This window comes from Melopsittacus undulatus, chromosome 3 (genome assembly GCF_012275295.1).
Source record: "Melopsittacus undulatus isolate bMelUnd1 chromosome 3, bMelUnd1.mat.Z, whole genome shotgun sequence".
NCBI lineage: Eukaryota > Metazoa > Chordata > Aves > Psittaciformes > Psittaculidae > Melopsittacus > Melopsittacus undulatus.
The window spans coordinates 100657864-100684898 of NC_047529.1; the positions used below are offsets into that span (position 1 = coordinate 100657864).

Consider the following 27035-nt stretch of genomic DNA (forward strand, 5'->3'; position numbering starts at 1 on the left):
GGAGGTCTCCTGGCGCTCCTGCTGCACTTCCTTCTAGTCGGGATGCAACACTCCTGAGCTTGTAGCAGGTGATCCTTGAATATTAACCAAGAGTCTTGGGCCTCCCTGCCCTCTAGGGCTATATCCCATGGAACCTTGCTAAGCAGGTTCCTGAAGAGGCCAAAGTCTGCTTTGTTGAAGTCCAGGGCAGTGAGCTTGCTGCACGCTCTTCTCACTGTCTTGAGGACCTCGAATTTGATCATCTCGTGATCACTGCATCCAAGACTTCCCTGGAGCGTTACATTTCCAACAGTACCTTCCCTGTTGGTGAGCACAAGGTCAAGCAGGGCACCTCTCCTCGTCGGCTCCCCTATTGCTTGCAGAAGGAAGTTGTCTTCCACACAATCGAGAAACCTCCTGGATTGCTTGTGCCGGGCTGTACCGTTGCCCCAACAGATGTCAGGGTGGTTGAAGTCCCCCATGAGAACAAGGGCCTGTGAGCGTGAGGCTTTTCCTATTTGTCTGTAGATTTCTGGACCTGATTTTTTCCACTTGAAATTCTTGGTGACATGACCTCTCACTGGAGCCGGGAGGCAGTCACTCTGGATTTATTTGAAAACAAATGACCATAAGAACTGAATTCCACTAAAGAAAGAGAAAGGATAATAATTGATTACTTCAGAGAAAGCTGTCATGAGTGAAAAGTGTAAAATGAATCCCAGGAAAGTCTGACCATGTGTGCTACTTCTTTGGAGGTTTAATTGGCTGATACCTACACAGTATGTGAAAATTTCAATGCATCTGAAATTTCCTTCTTAGGAAATCTGCTCCTTAGGAAACAGTTTACAACTTGTGGGTTAGTTCTTTATCCACATGGCTTGCTTAGTGTGAGATACAGATGAAAGACATACTTTTAAGACTGCTTTCTGTGTAGCTTGCTTCAGTTGGGGATGTGGATTCTAGGCTGCTCAGGTTCATTTTCCAGTTTGGTGGTGGCTCCTTCTGCCAAGCTTAAGTCAGGTTTGTACCACTTTAGCTGAAGAAATTTTTCCATCAAGTCAGCTGCCACGCTGAAGACCTGAGCCAGCCAGGCCAAGCCAAAAACAATCCAAATTGCAGTTAGGCTTCTGTACACTGGGATATAGTGATTGTTGGGGTTTGTGCCTGAAAAATCCAGGAAACTATGCATATTAATCTTGACAGCTTAGGTCTGCCAAACAGAAGTTCTCATACATACATTCTCCACACCTTGAAAAAGTTTAATAAGACTGTGTGATCTATAAGCATAATTTTATTTTTATTTTCCTTTTTATGTTCCAAATTTGATGAACAGTTGGCATCAAATCTCTGAAGCTGAGGCTATATAATAAAAATAGCCATATCTAATGTTATTCAGTGATGCACAAAATTGAGTGTTCCTAGCCATGGACAAAGAAAAAAAAAATCAACTTGGAAATCCTATTTTGAATCCATATTAGTCATATTGTACTCAAAAAACACACAGGGGATCTTAGATGATTTAGAAAGATGCAGTTTCCTACCTCAGTGATACAATGATTGCTTTTTGTAGGATGATATACCTCAGTAACCAGGATTAAAATATTATTTTGAGAATATTATATGGGAAATGCAGCCATTTTAAGTAAGTGGTTATGGGAATCTTAATCCCCGAGTTGTGGAGACAGTGTTCTCAGAGGTGACTGGATATTTGGTACATGAGCTCTGAATAACTCTGAGGGATACAGCAAGGCTGTGGGAGGCCTGAGGAAGCCTAAGCAAGCAAGATAAGAAGAAGCTGCAATTCACTGAGTTATGAGAATTGTGGATTGTTGGTAAGCGTTCGAGGTCAAGTTCTCACACCTGTGCTTAACCCATAATATGTTAGTCACTAAGGGTCTTCAAGACAAGTATCCAATCATGATATGCCAAATTGCTGTAGGTGTGTGTAAGCAATAGTATATAAGGAGTTAATGCTTTGCAATAAATGGCTTTTTGTCTGATCATATTGATCTCTGACTGAGTCCATTCCGTGGCACCGAGTTGATAATTCCACAGCATGGGCAATCAGTGAAGATGATACAGGCACAGGACAGCACTGCAGCCATGCACTTAGTCTGTCATCCAGATGATCATGAAACTCCACAGTGCCCAGATTCAGCATGAGATGGGGATTTCTCTCCTTTTGGAACATGCTTACATGTCCCAAGGAGAGCTACTACTTGTGAAGCAACGAACTCTAGTGTTTTTAACAAATAAACACACTACACAATCTGTTAAGAGCATTTGTTCAAATAAGTGGGTGGAAAAATAGCCCTTCACATGTGTCTATTTCTGTGCCTAGAGAAGAGGCTCAACATAGAGACTCTAAAGACTGTGTAATCTCACTGGGTTTGTTTTCTTTCACAAGTGTTCTGGGGTTGTCAGTAATGTTTTCCCCATTTTAAGTACTGATCATTACATATTTGACATGATTTCTTATTGGGAATGGTAGGTATTTGCTGAAACGTACCACTGTTAGGAGACAGTGGCTCAAAAGCCTAATACTGACAAGAGATTTCACTTATATTCCACCTGTCACTCATAGATCACGTTCTTACCAGCTTGGACATAGACACTGCTGAATGGGTGTCCAGTGGCATATGTCCAGTGGCATATTTGGTGACTCTCAGCTTAACTGCCAAGTGAAAAATGCCCATGTCATATAATACATTATCACAGAATCATAGAATGGTTTGTGTTGGAAGGGTCCTTAAAGATCACCTGGTTCCAACCCCTTGCCATGGCCAAGGACACCTTCCACTAAACCAGGTTGTCAGATTTATAGTGGGACGGATATCTATGCTCTCTGTATTTAGCTTTATACTAGAGCAACTAATTTCAACAAAACACAATCCAGTTTGCCTTCTTTATTACCTACTACATAGTCCCCAAATCCAACGGTGCTCAGGGTGATGAAGGTGAAGTAAAAGCCTTCTCCATAGCTCCAGCCTTCTACATAACTGAAGACCAACGGTGGGAATATTAGGAAAAGCAAGGTCCCAGTGGTCAGGAAGCTGGCCACTGCCAGTGTCTGAACCATCTGAAAAATAAAAGAAGATGGCAGATAAAGAGCACTGATCAGTTGCTTAGTGGAAAATGCTGCGTCTGTTTTGCTCTTGAATCACAAACCTGCTCCAGCAGTGAGCAAAATCCAAAAAAGAAGGATAAACCAATGCTTCCATGCACAGCAGGCTGACCTTGCTGTTTACCCTGCACATAGATAATGTACCTAATCATGAATAAAAAAAAATCTCAAAAATAGGAAAAAAGGAGGATTTTTTAAAAGCCTTTTTGCAATGAGTTTTAAAGTATGCTCAAGTCATATTTTCAAAGTTATGACAACCACAAGAACGAAATACTCACTTTACAATTTCAGTAGAGATAATCTCATAATCAGTTGGCTCCTGTCTTTGAGGAAGATCACCAAGTATTGCATAACTCATGAAACAAAGATTGGCAAAGACAAATTAGGGTTCTCTTCACTGTGGCTAATTCCAAAGATTTATAAAGTGGCTTGCAAGAGCTCAGCCAAAAGTATGTTTCAATAAAATCTAAGTGAAGTCAGTTCGCCTGCTTTTATTTTCAACTAAGCAGCATTCAGATCAGAAATGTTTTCTGTCAGTACAGGGCAGATCTGTGTCTCGCAGTACAAATGTCTGCCTTCTGGGAGATAAGTTTCAGCATATGTGGCTGCAGTGGCTAGGCATACAGAACGGGCAGTGGGCAGTGCATGGGTCATGACAGGTGATTTTAGGAGTTTAGGGTTGAGGATCAGGAACTCATGGATGTCCAGGGGATACACTCTGGTGAACTTTTGACTAGTGATGTACAGGCTGATGAAAACTCATTGCAATGGTTTAAAAATGTCCCCAAGAGCATTTAAACCAGGGTATGATTTTCTATGCATGTGCCTATTGTGACTGGATGAAAAGCCAGACCACTATTTATAAAGTAAAAAGGGCCAGGTATCATGTTTTTCTTCCTCTCTCTATATTATCTCACATATAAAATAGTCAGCTGAGCTTGAGAAACTTGGCATGAGCCTACTGGGTGACTTTGACAAATCACTTTTGTATTGCATATCATGTCTTTCTAGCTTTCTGTACTTACCTCATTTGCAAAGCCCTTTGAGAATTACTGATCAACATGGTTATAGTTGAAAACTGTTCTCATTTAATTAATTCCAGAAGTGCGATAGCATTAAATTAGATAATAAAGTTTGCATAAATTTTATACTGAAATGCATGTTATTACTTTTTACACTGGCTTTTTGGTATAAATCTGTAACATAGGGGACAGTAGGTCAGGAATTAAGAAGAAGCAATTGTAATTAATTTCTCAAAGTATGACTAAGTTCTGTTTAAAAAGAGATGAACCAGTTTCCTGGAAGAGGCTTTTCAGAGTGAAAAACTAGATACAGCTCCAAAAATTTGTCTTATCATAGGAATTCTGCCAGAAATGAGGTGTTGATTCAGGAGTGAAAAGAAAAAATAAAAAATCACATCCATGAGGAATCTCAGGAAAGATGCAGTTATACTAGCATGAAAGTCCTCCTGGTGGCAGAGCTGTATGAGAGCAAACAGGTTATGCAGCTAAAGAACTTCTTGCTCATATAATCATCATCTGCATTTGACATTACCTTTACAGCTTGTGCCAGAGCTCTGAAATGTTTCAATGTATTTAACATATTTAATCTCCTTTTTCCCTGACTAAAGGGGTCAATTCATTGAACCTTTGCTCAGAAACATGCACTAACTTTTATATAAATGACCTTAATTTATTTTCTGTTACTCGTACTTCCCTTATTCCAATATATCTTGATTAGTTCAATGACTCACTAATAAGTTATAACTAAGGAGTATTTATTTACATTTCAAGAAAATAAAAGTAAGGAAGTGTTAAATTGCTCGCACAATCAGGGAAGGTAATTCAAACCAGATTAGCAGGCCAATAAAAATAAGCTCGTTTTGCACAGTGTAGAGCTACAACCTGGATAGATGTTAGCATAGGATCGATAATAAGAACTTGATTCAGCAATTTGTGTGTATTTTGCTAAGGTCTCAAAAGGTTAAGGACCTTGCTTAAAATTGAGGTGATGCTTGCTTAACAATTTTGCTGAGTCAGGTTTTAAACAGGAAAATCTAGAGTCCCTCAAGCAAAATCAAATTGATATAGATATAGAGGGCCATTTAATTGCTATGGTTCAGAAAAATATAGGCATGCACAAGGTAAACCCAATCTAGCAACAACAGTACCTATCTGAGAGGAGAAATTTAATTAATTTTAAAACAGTGGAAATAAAGGATAGGTTGACACTGTACCTGGGCACGGCCTGGCTTTTGCACCCATCTTTCCAAGGTAATCAGGTGAGTGCTGAGGCCTTTCCCCAGCTGATTAAGAAAGGCCAGGTTGAGGGGCACTCCAAACAAGGCATAGAACACACAGAAGATCTGCCCTGCCACTGTGCTGGGAGACAGGTTACCATAACCTGGAAAAGAATAAGAGCTACATGAAAAGGCATTACAGTCAGGCTGCAGGTCATCTTGGGTTTGTTCCTAGGCTTGGAAGTTCAGCTACATTAAACTTCAGGAACCTGTGGACCTATGATTTTCTGAAATTAAATCCGCCTTACAAATTACCATAGCTTCTGATGGAGCCCTGTGCATTCATTATGATTAACAGAAAATTTAATGTGAAAAACATTACTCATGAAGAGTATTGTAAATTTCTATAGGTCTCTGATTTTGTGGTGAGTGCAACTGAGTGTTTCAAAGAAACCTCAATATGTGCTGTGCATGTACAAAATGATATCACATGTATCAAGTAGGCACTCAGTTGTTTTTTGCAGGTGTAATAAGCTGGATATATCTGAATAACAGGTACAATTGGAAACAATAGCAAACTGTAACCCACAATAGTCAAGATTGTCTTGCAGGTGTATTCTGTACACTAGTTGCACATTTCTGGGGGATTTACAGGATAGCTGTAGGAAACCCCAATTTATAAGGAAAGAGAGTACCTCACCTATAGTGGTGATAACAGTTCCCGCAAAAAAGAAAGAGTTGCTGAAGTCCCAGTTACTGGGATTTGTAGAATTTCCTTCTGGGTTGACCCCTTTTACCCATGCTTCCATGAGGACCTGAGGCAGAAGAGGTCAAATGAGCAAAGATGAGCAACCCATTAGACCAAATCAAGAAGAATGTGAGAAAAAAAAGGAAGTAAATACTGCTTTCCATCTTGAGCAAACAGAGCAATAAAACAGTGTAGGTAACAGGGTAGATTTGGTTAAAATGGCCTTGTGCTGACATGCCAAAACCTGGAAACAGAACTGGCCATAATCTTGAATTCTTGTCACTGGAGAAGTGACAAGGAGAACAGGTTCTGTAACTAGTTGAAGGCTAAGGGGAAGGGAGTGGAGGGAGACACCAAAGTGATCAAACTGGGAAAATTAAGTGAAGTAATACATAAAAAATAAAGGCAGTTCCTCTTCTTTCCAAGTCTAGTCATCTCGATAGAAATCTGCATTTTTAATTTGGACACACGTAAGTGTATCATTGTGTCTGTGGGAAGGGGGATTGGGAACATATTAATTTCTGTTTCCTCCATATAAGTCCTAGTGAGTATGAATTTGCTATTTTTTGGCTATGACTTTCCAGCAGTTTTCAATGAATATTAGACTTCTCCTAGTCTCAAAGATTAGCTAATGAATATTCTCTGCTATTCCAGATAGCTCTTACCAGATGACCAAAACTACTATGTGCAAAAGAAATGCTCAACAAATACCTTGTTGTCTGCCTTGTGTTTCATTGCTCTCCCCCAGGATTTCTCTGAAGGAGACTGATTATCCTCTGCCAGCACCATACCATTGACAGCTGAGCAGACTGAATCTAGTGTCTGTGTTTCACCACAGCCTGTATACAGTGACTTTTCAGACTGAAACTTCAGACAGGCCTCCCAAACCATATAGTTAAAACATACAGAGAGATGATTGCTTTCCTGAATTAGTTATGGATTTAATATGTAAAGACATCTAGTCTCTACTATTGGTAAGAGATGGACAATGTCTTAAGAGATCTTATAAATGCGTGGTGAGTCAGAGGGCACCTGCACTTACTTTTACCTTGAGAACATAAAGTCTAAGTACTTTAAAGCTTGCTACATTGTAGACGATAATTTGGTGCCCTCAGCCGGTTTTGTCTGGAACAACTTACAAATGAAAGAATTGTATCTAAGTCCACAGAGATGCAAAAAAGCCCCATGATTCTCTGAGTGGCACGGCAGTGCTGAGGAAAGTCTACTGGAGCCAGAGAGAGGAGAATATGAACATGTGTGAACCCATTCTGAGGCTTCTAATATACTTAACTAAACCTTCCAGTCCTATGAAATATCCCAATGTGGTTTAGAATGAAAATCAGGATTTTCTGCTCTACAATCATTATCCCAGTGATAAGGGAAATACAGCTAATATAAGTAGCTGCTGAAGCTGAAAAAGTCAGGCATCTTTTTATCTATGTAAGTTCTTGAAAACTATAGTAATTTTCTGGACAATACCAAATGTTCCACAAGAAATATATTACAGTATTAGTAATCAGAACGTAGTCCTTGTAGACAGAGGTTCAGACCTTCTCTTTCTGATCTGAATTTCACTGTTTGCTTAAATCCATTTACAGAATCTGGTCTTTTTATTGATCAAAAGCATATATCTCTGTGGAAGTCCTCTGACTCAGTGCAAACCTGCAGCCTATTTCCTTAGAGTTTCTATCGTGTTTAATGACATGGTAGAAAGAGTTCAAACTGTTTAGGCACCCAGCTCTGCAACTGGATATACTCTGAACACAACAAAAGCGGTAATTCAAGAATTTCTGTCCAGTTCTTGCAATACTAGAATGAGAATATGTTTATTATAATACCAAGAAAGGTCTAGTATATTATCTCCAGACAGCTTTGAGGAATAGATTAAAGTGTAATTGAAGATGTCATTAATTGACAACCCATATTGAACAAGAGCCCTTTGTATCGTATTGTGAGAGATAATGCAGTTCATGGTGGTTGGCTTTATGTTTTCTTTAGAGGCCTGGAATTGCAGGACCACCTTCAAAGGCAGGAGAAAATTCATAGTACAAAAGAAGGGCAGAATTTGCATGGGTTTGGACTGGAGAACCTTGAAAGGGTTACCTACTTCTTGTAGGTTTGATTCTTGGTTTTTGTCCTCATGCATGATTCCCATGTAATACTTGACAAGGGAGACAAAAACACTGAAGCTGAAATTATTGCAAAGCAGTAGGAAGGTTCTTAAGTATATTTGCATATTTTTGGGAGTTCATGACTGGGAAAAGAAGTGCAATTGATCGAGATTAAAAGATAGGTGAATGGGCTTGAGAAACCTCTGCCATTCTCTTGTACAGTTAGTCCTTTAATGTCATGGACAGTAGATCAACTTACGACATGTGTGGCCACAACAGTATAATTTCTTCTAACCAAAATAATGCTGGAACCAAAATAATGGGAGCGTGTTTCTCTTACCTGTACAAACTGCTCCAGGGCTTGCCTGTCCAAGCATGTGTAGTTCTGCAGGAACTTGAGCTTCTCCAGCTGAAACTGGTCCCGAAAGTGGATCTCTGACTGCTTCTCCAGCAGCTGGAACACCATAGCACCCAGGAGGAGATAAAAGAGATACCCCAGTACCAGCAGTGAAGTCCAGGTGATCTGCCGGTTCTGTATGGTGAGGAGGGGCATGCTGCTGCTCTGCTGATCCCAGTCCCTGCTCAGTATTAATAGGTTACTGTCCCAGGATGTCTGCTACTCAGGATACTCAGGATTCACACATCCAAGTTCCCATCTACTGCTCTGGAGAATTTTTTACAGAACATAGAGGCCTACACAAAATGAGACTAACAGGCAAATTTTATCCCTCCACATCTTTTCTCTACCCAAAATAAATGGACAGCATTTATAGCTTAATAAGAATGCGAATCATAGTGGGTTTCCCCTATTAAAACAGCTTTCATCCAAGTATCTCAGTTGCATGAAGCCTGACACAAGGTCACTGAGACTGGTATTGCTCTGCAGGCTGTAAAGCTGAAGTAAAACTGGTTGAGTGTCTTACCCAGAGTCATATGAATATAGAGTCACAGATAGACTCTTAAAGTCTTGACAAGTAAACCCTTACTCTAAACACTAGACTTCTTTAAAAAAAACACTATAAACTCTCTAACTACAGCAGACTCCCCAGAACATAGGAAACTATGGAGATGAATAAATGGAAAAGTCGATAGCTGACATCTGGACCATACAAACATTGCTGGCACCAGTGAAAGCAGTATGATGAAGCTCATAAAACATCCTGAATTCAGCCTGGTCACAAGATAGACCTTCTCTTTCTTTTCTAACCCTTATAAGATCAGTCCACTCACCACTTGGGCTCCCTCTCCTGAATTCTTTGTCAGATTATTCCAGCCTTTAGTCCACAGAGTTAGGGAATGAGCCACTCATACCTACTGCTTTCAGTCTCTCTATTGCTCTTTAAATCCAAATGCATAAGAGGGAAGGAGGGCTTAAGGTTAATTGTTAGCTAAAAAATATCAGGGGTTCACTCATGGAAGCTTTAATTATTATCATGCACTGGAAATAAGCTGGGCTTGCATATTTTTCTGTAGGAAGAGCTTTATGGCAAGTATCATCTATGCCACACTGATTCTAAAAGAAAACAAACACACAGAGCAAGAAGCCCATGTGGTTAGGGCTGCAATTTTATTATTAAATTCTCTTCCTGTTAAAATCTTCTGGATACAAATGTCCCTTCTTAGTATTCAGATTGTTTTTAGCTTAATTTTCTGAGAATTGAGTCACTAAAACTGTCAAAGTGTTCTTACTTCTATACTTCAGGTGTTCTTATTTAAGCTACTTTAACATTAAAGGTGTATCCTATTTGGTTGGCCAAGTGTGAAACAAGGGGAACATAAAATCACAAAATGGAAAATGTTTTCTAACCAACTTTCCGAGAAGGTATTATCATCTTTAACAGGACTGTTATTTGAAAAGCATAAAATAAAGGCAAACAAAAAATCAGTTAATGGATATTATAATGAACATCTGGAGAGAACTTCAAGAGACACATGGAATATGCGATGTGTCCCGGGACTGACGTAGAAAGCAGTGTTTTTGCAGAAAGAAAATCTGAGCAGTTCTGGAAAGGATAGATACCAAAATGACATCCTGGTCTACAATCAAGATAATTACTTTGCATGTATTACCTGGAGCAAATCAAAGGATTCAGGGTTCTTCCCTTGCTTCACTGATTGTTGTTAGAGTACCTAACAATTCTTAAACACGGATAGATGATAAATAAAAGATAGCTAGGTCAAAAATAACCAACATGATTTTCTCACTCTGTATTTCAAAAGCCAGAAAAAATACCATTGTGATCAGCAAGAGTATAATTTACTTAGACACAACTAAGCTGTTTCTAAAATAAGTAATTAAGTGGCTGAAAGAAACCTTGGCTGATCCTGTCATCCTCAAACTGCTGATGAAGACTGAATTTTTGAATTAGTTTTTCTGGAGGAAATGTCTCTGTACAAAACAGATGACAAACTGCATGCAAAGATCCAGGAACCAATTCTTCCACAGGTTATGCATTCCAGCTTGAACAGTTTGTACATGGAAATACTGAATTGTTTTGAATTTGCTTTGCTCCTTGAATGACTTTTAAACCCCTGCATTTCAAAGAAGAGTCAAGGAAATTCTTTTAGAACTGTGTTAAATATAAATACCAGTTACATTGCATTTCTTCATGAGACTGCCATCTGGTAATTTTCTGCTTTTCTTTTATTCTCACTCCAAATTTCAACCAATCATTTTGACTTCCTGACTTACAGTCACATAGGTGAAAACATGAAGCATTTTCAGATAAAAGATATAAGAATTCCAAGATTTCAACAGTATTATTCTCAGACAGATTCCATGAAGGGAAAAAAAGGATCCTTGAATTCTGCAGTTATTTTATTGAAGGTAGACCTTGTTGTTCATGTTGTTTATCTGTACAAATACATTTGGGAAACCCACTGTTGGACCACAAATACAAATATTTGTTTAGTTCGAGGTTTGTGTCAAATGAAACACCTCAGCAGTCCAAAAGAAAGAACAGAAAATAATCTTTATAAAAAAAATCAGGTGCAACCCCTGAGATTTCACTCAAGGAAAGGGAAAACAAGTCTTAGTTGAAAGGCTTCAATTTTATTGTCGTGGTGTTGAATCAAGGCATGGATAGTAACTATTATAAATATCTAGTTCACATTGCTTGCCTTACTGGTAACGTTTCAAAGCAAACATTGAAGGAAGTAAACCAGAAAAGAAATATTAGAAAAAATCATTTAACATTGATTTAAGCAACTATAAAAATTATTCATATGAAATAATCTAAACCCAGAAGTTCGATTGACATCATTATTAAAAATGGACTTTGAAAATACAAACAAATTCTATATAGAGCTGTATGTAACTAGGCATTCCCAGATTTTCATCTTGTTGGTGTCCATATTCACCAGCTGGATATTTGGTACAGGGAACATTTACAAGATCTTAACATTTCATTACATTGAAGTGCTCTCGGCTTATACCATTATCATAAGCCACTTGCATCCTGTGATTGGTTAAACCAGGTGAGAAAATCGAGTCTTCTGTTGGGAAGACATTACAATATATACTTACACTGTTACATGTGTGAACTTTGTGACTGCACTTCGAAGATTCTTTCATAAAAAATACAGGAGTGAAAAAGGGAGACTAAATTAGGCATGTCCATCTTCCAAGAAAGAGAAACTCAACATAAGGTTATGTCATTTTCTCCTTGGAGCTCTCTGGAAAGCTGCAGTGGCCAGGAAGTGATGAAAAAACCCAACCCAAAAGCTGGTGAGCTCAAAGGTTTCACTAGTGTGCTTCCAGACTGTATATAGAGCCCTGGCAGATTCAGCAAATGAGAACAGATACTTTGGCTTTTATTGTAAGTGTGGGTCATATACTAACCCTTCCAGAAGCTATGGCTTTAGGAGGCCAGTGGATGCCTGACTTTTCCTGAAATAAACTACATAGAAGGATTGGAAATACACTGAAATAAGAGATGAGATGATCCACAGTGTCTGGCATAAACGAATCTTGGAAATATCTGCATGATACCAAGCACTGTAAAGCTCCTTCCCAAAGAAATCTCCACAAAAAAAAGAGATTTGGATTTATTCTGGTTGGAGAAAATAAATAAATTGTATCTCCCATACTAACATTTAATCAACCAGCAGCTATATCATAATGCATAGGCAGAACTCAGATATGCAAGAGAATCTCTAAACTAGCAATATTGTTTTATAGGTGGCTTAGGTAGGAGTCAAGACCATTATAAATGTGGCACTTACTTTTTCAGTGTGGTAAATGCTTGGGTTATTTCAAATTAATCTAGAAATTACATGAAGAGAGATTATTAAAACAAGTAACTTTGTTCATCTGTGGCCATTGAAACATTATTGAAGCAATAAATGCTTTCATGAAGACAAGAAGGCAGATAAGAAACCCAGTAGCTTTCCAGCACCTGTGAGAAGGCCATCAAGAAGATGGAGCCAAGCTTTTGATAGTGTGTATTCTGAGAGAAAGAGAGGCAATAAGCAAAACCCCCCAAAAGCTCAGGCTGGATATAAGGAAAACCTTTTTCATGATGAGGACAGTGAAGCATTGGAACAGATTGCTTAGAAAGTTATGTGGTCTCCATCCTTGGCGGTTTTCAAGACCAGACTGAGCAAAGCCCCCAGCAACATGATTTGATCTCACAACTGATGCTGTTTTGAGCAAGAGATGGGATTAAAGACCTGTTGAGGTCCTTTTCAACCTGATTATTCATATGAACCCAACAGGCAACTTTGACGAGTGGATGCAGTTTCTTTAAAAGGTATACGCTTCTTAAAACTATTAAGTACTGAATGAGCAACCTTTTCTGTCCACATGATACTATGAAAATTTCCAAAAGAAGCAAGAAAAGATTTATATTTATTTATATGGTTTTCTATTACTGGATGCAATTTTGTCCAAGCTCTTCTGTGTTCGATATAATCTTACTCTCAGACCATTCAGACAATCAGGTATTACTCTGCTGATTGAATTTCACCCTGATTTTACAGTATCATAAAAAAAAGACTGGAGAATTTTGAAGCAGGAGAGCGAGCGACCTTTTCTCCCTGTGTGTTAGATCTGTGGCAAACTGAGAGCAAAACACTGGATAAGTAGTCAGCAAGTAGTAGCAGCACCACATAGATCATACCAGGATAGTGCTGAGATCCTTCTATTAATGAGTTACTGAAAGCCACTAGAAATGCTTTATGTTAAAAGAAGTGAGCTGTTGTTTCAATAATTATCTTCTGGCTACTTTCAAATAAGTTCATAGTGGAGATTTTACAGAAAACCAAAAAGACAGCAGCTTCACCCAGCAATGGTTTGGAACCTCTGCCTCTTCTCCAGCTAGCTGCTCTGGATGGAGGCAGGACAGTGACCCTGCTCTCCTCAGGGAAGCTATATAAACACTAATTCAGTGTATATTTAATACAGTATTTATATGTAATGGAGTCAGAAGAAGAAAAATAAAGACAGACATATAAAGATTCTGGTAGAATAAGGATATTTTAATATAATCTCCAGCAAAGCAGAACTGTGGATTTTCCCATCTCTGACCAAATCCTTGAACTCTCTTTACCCAAAACAACAGTAAATCTGACTTCAGAACCTTGTATGCCCTAAATTCTACATAAAGCTTACCAATTCATGTGGTAGCTGTGCTGACTTTTACAGAAACTTAAAATACAGAAAAAGATATAACTTCAATATTTCTTGATTTATTGCATCTTAGTTGTTAATTTGAAAAACAAATATCTTCTGTATGTTTGAACATACCAGTTCACCATGTACTTCTGAACAACTATGGATTTGCCATGGAATTAATTATCAACAGCTTAAGGAAAATATACATCCTTGAGAATGATATGTGACTTCTGCCAAAATATTGCTGTATTTTTATGTGAATAAGCCAAAACCTCCCAAATGCATGACTATAGGCTTAGCACTAGCATAAAAATGATGGCTTCAATCTGGAAGTATGTATACCTTGGAGAAATAGATCATATTTTGCATTACATTTTTTTATTTGTATTAGTCTGATATGTAAAATAAGTTGCTACATAACCAGATACTATGCAATAAAGTAGCACTGAGTCAATAGTGAACAACTGTATGTATGACATGACCGCACTTAAATATTCACATCTAATTTGTGCTTTGCAAGTATGTGCCCTGTTTTACTTGAAGACTTTTAAAAGTCATTGTTTCTTCTGAAATTTATATGTTCTGGAAGGGTGTATATTTTGACAACATTTAATGTATTAAAATGAAAAAAATGGAAAATTTTGAAGTCTAGAATTACTTTCTAATAAAAATTTATTTTCATATTACAATACAATCTCAGTATTCTAATCATCTGCCATGAAAATTACTATTCCTTGGAGAATAAAATAAAAAACCAGGAAAAGATCTAAATGGTATTTTATAGAATTTTGTAACCCAGATAACAACTGTTTTTGCACAAAGAACTTTAGATGCTGCCTAGATGTATTTAATAAAGCCTTATGCAAATTGATGTAAGCAAAACTACCAGCAGTAATAAGTGTTTTCCAGATTAAAAATATAGAAGCATTAATACATGAAATAATTTTAACATTTAGAGCACACACAGTGAATTTTTAATAAACAAACATATTTCACAAACTCCTGATAGGTTGCATTAGTTTTGCTTAATCTCAATGCAAGCTGAAAATACTGAGTGCAAATATTCAAATATCATTCTCCAGAGAAATTGATTTTGCTGTCAAAGAAAAATAATTTCTACAGCTTTAGTAATTAAACCTGTACATCCAAAGTACTCATTCCTACCTGTTTCTAAGCAGAGGAGTAAGGGAAAGAATAAATGTCTTTAACTGTTTCTAAAAGGAAATAGTGAACTGTAGCAAGAATTTCATTTGTTCCCCAAGCCTGAAAGAGATGAAGAATACATTATACTATATTTCAGGTTGTGTTGTCAGTTTTAAAACAAACTTCAGAACCACAATACAAAGGAAGTGAAAAAAATTTTAAAACTTTCAAGACAAAAAAAAAAAACAAAACCAAAACAACAAACCAAATCAAACAACCATTCATCTACTCTTCTGCATTTTCATTTCTGTGCCTCAAGGCTCAACAAGGCAGTAAAAACATGTTTGCAGTTTAGCCCTTTGTAAAAAGCTTTCCAATGTAGTTATTACAATACTTCATCAAGTCCCTGTGAATGTATCTGCTTTAATACGGCTGTTTAGAAAGCAAATTGTAATGACCTGCAAACCCCGGGTTAATCTTTACTGAGACCTCTCATTCACTCCCCTACATTAGGTCACTAAGGATATTGAGCATTCCCATGCTTTCTGTTTATGAAACTTATTTTACACTCTGTTGGCTTCTGCACTCAGTTACCCTTTTCTGTTTTCCTCCTTCTTTCCTCAGTTAATGAAAAGTAGGCACTCAGATTTCTTCTAAGATACTGATTTTGAAAGGGTCAGGATTAATAAAGGAAAGAGCATGTTGACATTTTTTAATCCTAGCTGACTTCAGTTTGGCTGAACCTATGCTTTTGCATGTTTCTTGTAAAACACTGTATAATAATCATGCAGGGAATATTTGCATACAAATATAGAAATACTGAACATCTCAGTTGAAGAGAGTTTGGGAAAGAGACAACAAGAGCAGTGGACTGGGATGCAGCGCAGCTTCTATATGAAACTGTCTGATTCAGCTTAGTGGTTCTAGGAAAGTAATTTCTTTCCAGTTTATTTTGTATATTTTTGAAATTTATTGAGGAAAAGTTCTGTGTGAAATTGTTAACACATAACTTTTTCCCCAAGAGTATTCAGAGAGAATACATTTCTTCTGCTACTCTTTCTCTCTGATTAACTCTATTTTACCTCTGATAGTTTTTCTTTATAAACAAAACCAAGTCCCCATTCCCACCCCAAAACAAAACAACTGTGGTTCTCCTTTGCTTTGGAAGCAACTGTTAGCAGAAACTCCATACAGACAATGATGCACAAGCACTACAGCAGTTACTACGCCTCTTGTCTCCTTTTAGTCTAGAAACAAGTCAGGTAAGAGTGAAGTGCTCACAGGAAAAGGGGGCACATAATGCTATCACAGATATGGGAGTAGTGGAGTGTCTCAACCCTTATTTTTTTTCCCCAGTTAGAAAGTCTACCACTGCACCTCATAAATGTCCTTGGGTTTCATTATGGTACTGAAGACAAAGTACTTCCTTAGTAGCACTAATCCATAGATTTTATCCTCTTCATCCATATTGCTAACTCAGAATTTACAAACTTTTTTGATCAATGGTTCCTGCTATCAGTGGCTCCATCCTGCAAGTCTGAGGGGATTATCCATTTCTCACAAGCAGTCAAGGAAGAAAAGCCTTCTTTTATCTGCCAGGTTGACTCCAAATCCTTCTCACAACTTGCTGCTGAACTCTTATCTATGACACATCAGGTCCCTACACATCTGTAACATGCAGGTTGTACTTATGCAGCCTCTTTCGTTTTTGTTCCCCTGACTATACTTAGAGATTGGTGGAGGCATCCAGCCTTGCACTGCCAGGATGATCATACGCTGCTTCATTCCCTTCCAGCTACTTAGGGCAGCATGTAGCTCATCTTGTCTAACTGAACTTCAGATCAATTTAAAAAGTGTTGACTGTCCTTTGTTCTGCAAGAATACCTTTTATAATTTGGGTTCTAATAGTTGTTAATGTTGGTAATGCCTAGACCCTTCTTAAACGGATGATGCTAGGTAATAGCCTGTGGCTGAAAAACAATGAGGGCAGAAAAGGCCCTTGAGAAAGACATTCCTGATACAGTATGATTTAGGAGATGATCACAGGGCAAAATGTGCTCTTGTTATTTAGATTACTGTTCTTCATTGAATGAGTCAGATCTGGACCTTCTAAAGACCTGAAATGTTTTGTTGTTAAGACACTTATCTCTAACCTTCTTCTGGTGAGCTGCCTGCAAATTCAGCTTAATTCATTTGCAGAAGAAACCTAACAACAGTTTTTCTAAATAAAGACAAAAGGGATCCCAAAGCCTAAGTGTGTTAAGTGTTTGCTTTGGATGAGTGTAGGGCAGCTGGTTTTCCAGCCACTGTGTGTTTACCTGACAGCTTTCTGATAAGCTGTGTGATACTTTGTGACAGTGCTAACACCATCTGCCTGCCAGGTGCTGACAGCTTGCTGAATAATGCTGTCATCAGCACTCATGTGCTATGATAGAAAGTTACTGCTTCAGTAACCACTACTGCTTTTGTCTTCTAATCGGTTGCTGCCACTAAAAATTATTACTAAAAAAAAAAAAAGAAAAAAAATCACTGATCTTTTTTTCTTCATCATGAAGAATTACTTTTAGGCTACCTCTCCATGCCACTGCTGTGTATTTATCGCTTTCTGCTTCCTGCTAATTTTACTTACCTACACTGTAGAGTCAACTTTTCTGCCTGCTTATGCTCTCACAGTACCTGATGGTGACCATGGTACCTGATTTGGTGACAAATACCCATAGAAAGTTTCACTAGACCTTGATATAGTGAAATACCTGCTAAGGGCATATTCTGCAAGCCACAATGGGCCAGTCTGCCTTATGAAGTGGGCTACAGTGCAATCATTTGTGTAATATTTATTTGGTGTCAATTGCTATACCTAAATTTGTACCAGCTGAAAACCAGGCCAGATAGTTTAAATAAAATGTATAGGGAAAATTGTAGAAGTATTTTAATCATCAAGAAACCACATTCAAATGCATTTACTTAAGTGTAAAGAAATACACTGTGCAGGCTGCACAGATATGCATGTCCCAGAAAGTTCACTTTATAGTGGCTCAGAAAAGACAGCCTTCATAGTTTTGTACTGCAGCATTGAACTAAAATAAATATATGTGAAGAACCTCAAGTGTTTAGAACAGCTCAGAACACAATGTAATATAATTTAAGCCAGAATCAGTTCTCACTTGCGTCAGTATAAATGTGGACTAAAGCTATTTTGGCTTTAACATGCTGGAGATTTTAGTTTGGCTTCCCATTTCTTGGCAGGATTTACCTTTCTTTTGCAGGATGTTCTGTCTTGCTTTAATGAAAGCAAGGATGTCAGCATCAGCCTGGCTGTCTCCAGTCAGAGGAATAGAGGCACTTGAACTTTGTGGGATCCTGAAATAAGAAAGTATATTCATGGACCAAACTGAGTAAGAAGGTTACTTTTCTATTCCATTATCTCCTCTCTTTTTTTTTCCCAGCATGAAGGACTTTGCTTTTCAGATACTGTCCCACACGACATCCTTGTCTCTAAATTGCAGTGTCACCAATTTGATAGGTGGAGCACTCGGTGGATAAAGAACTGGCTGGATGGTCGCACTCAAAGAGTTGTAGTCAACAGTTCAATGTCCGGTTGGAGATCAGTAACGAGTGGTGTCCCTCAGGGATCGGTGTTGGGACCAGTCTTGTTTAACATCTTTGTCACTGACATGGACAGTGGGATTGAGTGTGCCCTCAGCAAGTTTGCCGATGACACCAAGCTGTGTGGTTCTGTTGATACGCTGGAGGGAAGGAATGCCAAACAGAGGGACCTTGACACACTTGTGAGGTGGGCTGATGCCAACCTCATGAAGTTTAACCATGCCAAGTGCAAGGTCCTACACCTGGGTCAGAGCAATCCCAGGCACAGCTACAGGTTGGGCAAAAAGGAAATTCAGAGCAGCCCTTCAGAGAAGGACTTGGGGGTGTTAGTCAATGAGAAAATGAACATGAGCCAATAGTGTGCACTCACAGCCCAGAAAGCCAACCATATCCTGGGCTACATCAAAAGCAGCGTGACCAGAAGGTCAAAGGAGGTGATCCTGCCCCTCTACTCTGCTCCCGTGTCGTGGTTTAAACCAAGTCCCCCAACTCCTGGAGAGTTAGGAAGGAGAATCCAAAGAATGTAGCCCCCACGGATTGAGATAAGAACGGTTTAATAGCTAAGGCATAACACAAAACCCCTACTGCCATTTACTACTACAAATAATAATGATACAGCAAACAGCAAGTGAAAAGAATACAACACCCCACCAGCCACCGACCCATAACTCACTCCACCCTGCCTGGTGCATAGCACGTGATGCCCAGGATGCGTACTGGGAAAGAGAAAGCTGGAGGGTAGAGCTCTGGAGAAAATGGAGGAGGGAGCACGCAGTGCTCGGCCAGGCAGGGTGGAGTGAGTTATGGGTCGGTGGCTGGTGGGGTGTTGTATTCTTTTCACTTGCTGTTTGCTGTATCATTATTATTTGTAGTAGTAAATGGCAGTAGGGGTTTTGTGTTATGCCTTAGCAATTAAACCGTTCTTATCTCAATCCATGGGGGCTACATTCTTTGGATTCTCCTTCCTAACTCTCCGGGAGTTGGGGGACTTGGTTTAAACCACGACATCCCGTGAGACCTCACTTGGAGTATTGTGTGCAGTTCTGGTGTCCTCAACATAAAAAGGACATGGAACTGTTAGAACAAGTCCAGAGGAGGCCACGAGGATGATCAGGGGACTGGAGCACCTCCCATATGAAGACAGGCTGAGAAAGTTGGGGCTGTTCAGCCTGGAGAAGAGAAGGCTGCGTGGAGACCTCTTAGCAGCCTTCCAGTATCTGAAGGGGGCCTACAGGGATGCTGGGGAGGGACTATTCATTAGGGACTGTAGTGATAGGACAAGGGGTAACGGGTTGAAACTTAAACAGCAGAGGTTTAGACTGGATCTAAGGAAGAAATTCTTTACTGTTAGGGTGGTGAGGTACTGGAATGGGTTGCCCAGGGAGGTAGTGAATGCTCCATCCCTGGCAGTGTTCAAGGCCAGGTTGGATGAAGCCTTGGGTGATATGGTTTAGTGTGGGGTGTCCCTGCCCATGGCAGGGGGGTTGGAACTAGATGATCTTGAGGTCCTTTCCAATCCTAACTATTCTATGATTCTATGATTCTATGATACATGGTTAGAGATAGCACAGTTCAGAGGTGAACCAAGCACAGGACTTCTCAATGATCTTACGTAGATTCTTAAAATTGGCTGATACCTTTTTAGTTTGGTAGGGTTACATGCTTATCAGATATAAAACCTCTCATGAAGGGCTAAAAATATTTTATTGCTGAGCCAGTTACTGCCAAGCAGAAAAGCCTAATAAGCTACCAAGAAAATGATGGATGTGACTATGCCATGTGTTTGTTTCAGGGAAGATTGCTGCGATCTTGAGGTCCTTTCCAATCCTAACTATTCTATGATTCTATTTATTTGAAAAGATCAATCGTATTTTTGCCTGCTGTAAGGGAATTAAGTTTTTAAATATACATAAAAGTAAACAACCACATGACATTCATGCCACAAGTCCTTTATGCTGCTGAGTCTCCAGTACCTGCTGAAATCTTGTACCTCTACAGTTAAATCACTGAGTTAAGTCTGGTTTTGCTAGACTCTCCAGTGGTATAAGATGAAGTAGTACAATGAAGCTACTCTAATCGGTCAAGAAAGCTAACAATTTGTCCCTGTGTCATTAGCCTTGTTTAAAAATTAAGCACTAACAGTGAGATGAGAGATATGGCAGTATAAATTACAATATGGAAGGATAAGTGGAACTGAAGGGAGAGACTTTTTTAATGTATTCTACCTTTGTAATAATAGTTATTTCCACTGTTACTTACTGACTATTGTAGTAAGAATGCAATTGCACCTGACATAAACAGAAGTCTGATATCCTTCTCTTTGTACTACAATCAAGTCCTCAGTTGCTGAATTAGTGAACCAAAATGAAAATACAAATTACCATGAACTTCATAAAATGTCTCTTTATATGTAATTTACAAGGTGATGTCAGAACACCATTAAAAGACTATTCTCTTACTATTTTTATTTGATTAGCAACATTGTAAAAAATAAAAAATACACAACATATTTAAGAGGGTACTGTCTAAATTCCATTTTAGCATCTCTTTTTCTTTTGTTTTTTCTTAAGCACAAATGTAATTTAAAGCATTAGGTTTTGGGAATGAAATTTTCCTTTTTTTCTTTTTTGCTGTTCTAGACATGGATTGTTTTGGAAAATGAAAGAAAACCCCCCTTGTGATTTGTTTTCACTAATGCAATAGGAAAAATAGTAACCATATTTTCCTAAGGGCCTCACCAGCCAGAACTATTGAGCACAATAGAAATGTAACCATGAAGCAGTACCTATTTTGAGAAAACATGACATGCAACCTTTGCCCAGCCGGACACCCCCAGCTGCTAGTGCAATTTTATTTTACTAGAATAATTTGCAGGAGGCAGATTCAAAATATTTTGAGGACAAAATCACATGACTGAAAAAAATCTCTTCATAGTTCCTGCATTCTGCAGTACTTACATACTTTGAGCTCTTCTTTCAAATGTTTTTATTTACTCTTTCAGAGACCTTTTCTCTTGCTGAGAAGACACAGTCATGAGAATTCATATGCTAGGGGAAAAAAAGCCTCAGGCCAAACAAATAACCTCCTCTTTAATGCTGATAATGCAGCTATTTGGTGTGGAATATGGTATTGTTTTGGAAGTTGGAAGAAAATCTGCCATTTCAGTTTTACTGTTTTTCAAGGAGACTTTTGTTAAAGAGACTGAATGAGAACTATCTAGGCATTGTATTACTTACTTTTTTGCTTCTTCCTCTGAATAGCCCAGGTGTGCTTCTGACCTTGTTTTTAAAGTTGGGTTATTAGAAGTGATTGAATTGTTTTTCCTAGCTGGATCTTCATTAGGACTGACACTTGTGGTTTCTGAAAAACTGGAATGGGAGGCAGAAATGAGGAATGAATCTTGCCCTTGTGGAGGAAACAGTAATAGATGCTAAGTAAATACAAAGAAGCTGGTTTTCAAGACTTTATTTATTTATTTATTTACTTACTTAATCTACATAAAGTACTTGTTGTCTGCTAGAAGAGGACTGAATCCATGTGATGATTAGGTTTATGTAGCAAACATGGCTATGAAAGAATGACAAGTAAACTCATAAAGATTACACTTCTAGTATTTGCCTTCTAAGCAGGCTTATAAAGCACTTTGATGTATCTGATGTACAGTTTGTAATGGTATATTTAGTTCCCAAACTGATTATTAGCCAAGTGGGGCCTTAGGTAATTTTCCATTCTTTCTTTAGTCAGGCAAAATTATTACTGAAATCAGTGGGAGATTGAATAAAAACTCAGTGAGGATGTTGGGATGTGGCTTGTTGATGATAGCTAAATATATTGCAAAAAGTTGATGCAATATTGCATCAGCTATGTCCTGTCCTTGCAGGTATCATTATCAAGGAACTCATCCACTAGAAAGGCAGATTTTTGCCATGGAATATCCTAGAGACCCCCTTTTCCCCGCGGGTTGTGAATGCTGCCGATCTGGTGCCAATCTTTAAAACACTGAATTACTCAATTTTAAGATTTTTCCAGTAGATGGCAGGATTGTCAAGTTCTTGCCTTTCTAACGCTGCAGTAGTTCATTGTTGGCTGACGAATTGGTATTTCTGGCAGAGAACTTGAAAAAGGAAAGAAATTGTTACTAAAATTTTACTGTATTATACTGTGCCAGGCTCAGTTTTGCAGAAGATACCATGTAAATCATTTTCAGATGAACAACTCCAGGTTTACCAATATTTCTCTTTAACTGCTCAAGTCCTAGACCATTTGTACCTACCTAAATGGATTAAAATAACCTCAAGACTCAGCCTAATTGAACTAACGCAATATCATATTTAATATTAATAATATTCTGTACTTTATTACGCCTACACGTTACAAGAGTGAGAAAGGATGTGTGATGTTATTACCTACTATGTGACTTAACAATATCTGGGAACGTCACATCATAGTTCTGCTTTAGGATTTCCTGAACATTTTTTCTATTAATTTGTCAGTTTTTAAAAACTAAGTGATTTGGGGTCTTAAATTCAATTTCTGGAAGAACCCTGTTCTGTGCCCTGGGATATTTAGGCATTCAAGTCATATAACTGTGGGTTAATAAATTACTACACATCAACTGAATCATAGGAACTGTCCATGACTATTCTTAGCCTGAAAAAAATGTAAGGCAATGTGACTTAATGTGATCCTTTCCCATTGCTTTCTTTTTAATGAAATCAGCTTCTTTGCTTATTTACCATGAACAGTATATAATATTATAACGAATAAATACTGTAAGTCAGCTGAAGTAATTTATTTTTAATCTGAAGTAGTTTATATGTTGGAACTAATTTTTCTATTGAATTTAAATGAAAATTATTGTTTAAAATTGTTAAATCCCCATTTTAAAGTGGACTTAGATCCATATCCATTAAAAAATCTAGACACTACAGGTGTGGGAGGGACCTCACTTTCAAGCGGATTCCTGGACTCAGGACAATATGCCAAAACTTGCGTTAGGCTCCTCTGAGAGAACTGGGTACCTGAGGAAGGTGATACTAGAAAAAAAACCCTTAGATTGAATGAGATGATGCTCAGAATCAGAAAATTAACATTACTGTGCTCACAAATGGAACTTAAACTCCTACCATCTGCCTGTAGGATTATAGCCAGACATTTTTGTCTGTGAGATTCATACTTTTTTCCCGCAAGTTCAGCAAATTTATAAGAAAGCTTATAACTATTTTTTGTAATGACTCAAAGTGCTGTTTCTATATAAGAGGTTAACTGTTAAAGTACTAATCTAACAAATAAGCCCCTCAGCTTTATAGCAATCAAATCCATGTTTTAGGTATCTTAGAGATTTCTCTAATCCCTGTGCTACAGAGGTGGCCTGTATGGGGATAATTTACATCCTTCACACTAAAGCCCTGATAATGTTTCTATGGCATTGCAAGATATGTTGAATGATAAGAAGATGAAAGTGTGTGTTGTGCTGTGCTGTGGTTTATATACTCAGAAGCAACTTGCTCATAGCCTGTTCTCAGAAGCCAGGACTCTCCTCCTTTGAGTGTTACATGCTGCTCCAATGATGAGAATAGATAAGGAATTTTGCTAGTACTGATTTAATTTAATCGAAAGTCATCATGACAGCATGGGGGGCGGGGGGCAATGATCCCTCTCTTTGTGTGTTAAGCCTGAAGGACTGGACATCTCAGGATGCTTAATGAAGTCAGACAAAACCATAGCTGACCTGAGTAGTGTGCTGATAGTCCTTCTTCAAGCAAGAGGTTAGTCTAGGGGTGCCTTCCAACCAACAACTCTGTAATGTGTAAATAGGCACTCCTGGATCATATTTTGGATTTGGATAGACATACAAGGTATAAAAGTTCTGTCCTTTTGTCTGTCTCCTAAGGTCTATTATTCAGGTTTTATTGACAATATATAATTTCCATTTTCAGTCTGAATGCATTTGATTTTTCCTTGACTTGAATTTAAGAAGTCTCGAAGCACTGTTTCCTGACAGCTTCAGTAAAATTCCTGCTTTTTCTAGACATTGTAGTCTGTCAGCTTCATACATCTCAGTTCTTTTTTTTTTTTTTAACCTACATCCTGAAGTTTCACCCAGTAGGTAACCTGCTTTTTTTTTGTAGGGGCATCTGTTGGGCCACAGACAAGTCACACAGAGTAGAGGAGTAGGAAAGGTGATAGGTATATGCTTGATTTGCCAGATGAAAAATACTGGAAAGTCAGGTGGATTAAAAAGGAAAGTGTAAAATTTGAAGGTGTGCAACTGCTGCAATGTTAAAAAATCCTCAGCTGCAGTTCTTCAGTCATATGAGCCTTGCATATGAGGCGAACAGATGTTCTGTGTAAAGTCAGGCAAGATTCAAGCTGCTTAAAATCTGAACATTTAGTTACAAAATCAAATTTGGCCTAACTTGCAAATTCATAGACAAATTTTTCAAGTTAAATTGCTACCAACTTAATGAGAAAACCTCTGAAATGTTATTAATCAATGATGTTATTCCTAGATTATATTTTATCATCATGTAACACTGCAGAAAATTGGCAGGAATGAAAAATGATTGTAACAAGAAATGTTTCAAAATATGTAAACATTTATCTTGTCTCACATAGCATTAATAAAGAGAGCAAATTTCTGTAATCCAGGACAAAAAATGTTAAAAAATCTGATGCTCAATGTCATCAGTGAATATGAAGAGTTATCTGAAAATATCTCCACAGGAATCTAAAGCACCAGGAAGATTTTGAAGAGGAAGCTCGAGGGCTGAGGTGTTAGAGACTGAACATACTGTGGGGGTTGTAGGAATAGGACAAATCAGATTCAATAAAAGGGAAATAGTGAGGTTAAGAAAGATCTGACTGAATTAAAAAGGAATGCATTCCTTCTGAGAGAAGGGCAAAAATTCAAAATTTTGTAGAAGATTTGAATAACTATTCAACATTTGCTTGATTCCAAGAACAGTCCAACACTAGTCAAATTAAACATTCAGTGAGAGAAGTAACTTGAACAGACAAAGACTGATAAATTTCTTAAATGAATTCTGAAATGGAGCAGACATGAAGTGCTGAACCCAACATGAATTTTTAGACTTTTTGCAGGCTTGACAAGAACACATTAAGAGACATAAATGTACATATAATATGAGTTGAAGTTAGCAACGCAGCTTTATGGTAGAGACACCATGGACAAGTAGGGTATTCTCTTTCAAGTTGAGGAATTTTATTAGGTATTCCTTTTGAATAAAATAACTTCTTGATGATTATTTTAAGTTCCTCTTCCTTTCCTTTGTACTGTGATTCTGGGATTGCTGATTAGACCCTTTACTCTCCAAAATATAGAAGTAGGTTAACCTTTCTCCACTTTGCACAGTTGTTCTTAATTTTAAATATGTACAGAAAACATAAGATTTAATTTTTCTGCCACTTTCATATGAAAGATATACATAAAGATAAACATAGTCTGGAAATTTGAATCTACTCAACAGGTTAATGAGCATGATCAGCTATGTTAAGTATATCAGATTTGGTAATGTAATTAACCTGTTCAAGAAATTACCTTTCTTATGAAGAAATGTTTTTTCTCATGCCAAACCCACTGATAACCTGTATGTTATCCTTTTCCCCACTTCAGCTCTGTGATCACTGAAATCAACTTTTTGCTTCTTACTTTAGTGGGAGTAGGATCTAGCCAATGGTTTTCAAACCTTACTGACTAAGGCAGAAATGCTCACTGTTCAACTCCTTTATTAACACAGACACACTTCAACACTTAAAAAAATTAGTCATTTATTTTTCAATTGAAAAAGAGGCATGTTAGCTACAAATTAAGTGCTTTTTATGTGTGTGTATCCTTCTTAAGCCTTAAGAGGATTACCATCTTCCCTTCTCTGTTATTTTAGTTTTAAATTGATTGAATATAAAATACAGTTTGAGACTATCACCTTCTCCTCCCAAGGCTTAATTTTCTCTGGTAACCTGACTACAGTGTGTCAAACAGTAACAATCCACATGAATTGTGCACTAGAAGGTAATGAAAAGATTTTGTTCAAACACATACATAAATCTCAAGAAAGATTATGGAACATACTTGTATCTTTTATATGCTGAGATAGATAATTTATTACTTCTACTCCTGAAGGCTGTATTTATATCCATTCACACTCAGGAGTTTGTCTATATTGTTCTGCTGCATACTTACACTGTCAACAGCAGTCTTAGATTTCTGACAGACAGCCCACTAACTTTTAGATCTTATATTTATTGAATGTACTTGTGAACTGAATTCCACCTTGGAAAAAGGTTTTATTTACGCTACATAATATCAAATATTATTTATGTCAGTTTCTGTTTTTGTGAACAGTTATTCTGCTGGGTGAAGTTAGCAATATCATTTCAGAGAAAAAGGTTGTTGATTTTTAAGTGACATGGAAACACAGAGCAGTTTTTGTCTCAGGACTATGTAATCA

At 37.9% G+C, this 27035-nt stretch overlaps 2 protein-coding genes across 2 annotated transcripts in view; both read right to left on the reverse strand.

Annotated features, from left to right (window-relative positions):
- Window positions 1-919: 919 nt before the first annotated feature.
- LOC101875093 (potassium channel subfamily K member 16) lies at window positions 920-8754 on the reverse strand. Its single transcript, XM_005145356.2, has 5 exons — window positions 8542-8754; window positions 6043-6157; window positions 5340-5506; window positions 2893-3058; window positions 920-1143 (listed from the first exon to the last, which is right to left on the reverse strand). Exons 1-5 carry the CDS (start codon window positions 8752-8754, stop codon window positions 920-922), a joined length of 885 nt encoding a protein of 294 aa, XP_005145413.2.
- A 5916-nt stretch (window positions 8755-14670) lies between these two features.
- The window catches only part of KIF6 (kinesin family member 6), a 141516-nt gene continuing 129151 nt past the window's right edge, over window positions 14671-27035 (reverse strand). The window contains exons 20-22 of the mRNA XM_034060937.1: window positions 21801-21932; window positions 18212-18318; window positions 14671-15078 (exon numbers count right to left, since the gene is read on the reverse strand). Of these exons, the coding sequence (XP_033916828.1) occupies window positions 15062-15078; window positions 18212-18318; window positions 21801-21932 (256 nt within the window). The 3' untranslated portion in view covers window positions 14671-15061. The remainder of the gene's footprint in view (window positions 15079-18211; window positions 18319-21800; window positions 21933-27035) is intronic.

Bases quoted from the DNA above. Each gene is read 5' to 3' on its own strand.
- LOC101875093 (XM_005145356.2), bottom strand. From the start codon at position 8,754: ATGCCCCTCCTCACCATACAGAACCGGCAGATCACCTGGACTTCACTG. The intron at 5,507-6,042 runs GTGAGGTACTCT...ATTCTTTTCCAG, and splicing joins AACTGTTATCACCACTATAG to GTTATGGTAACCTGTCTCCC. The intron at 1,144-2,892 runs GTAATAAAGAAG...TGGATTTTTCAG, and splicing joins ATTTGGGGACTATGTAGTAG to GCACAAACCCCAACAATCAC.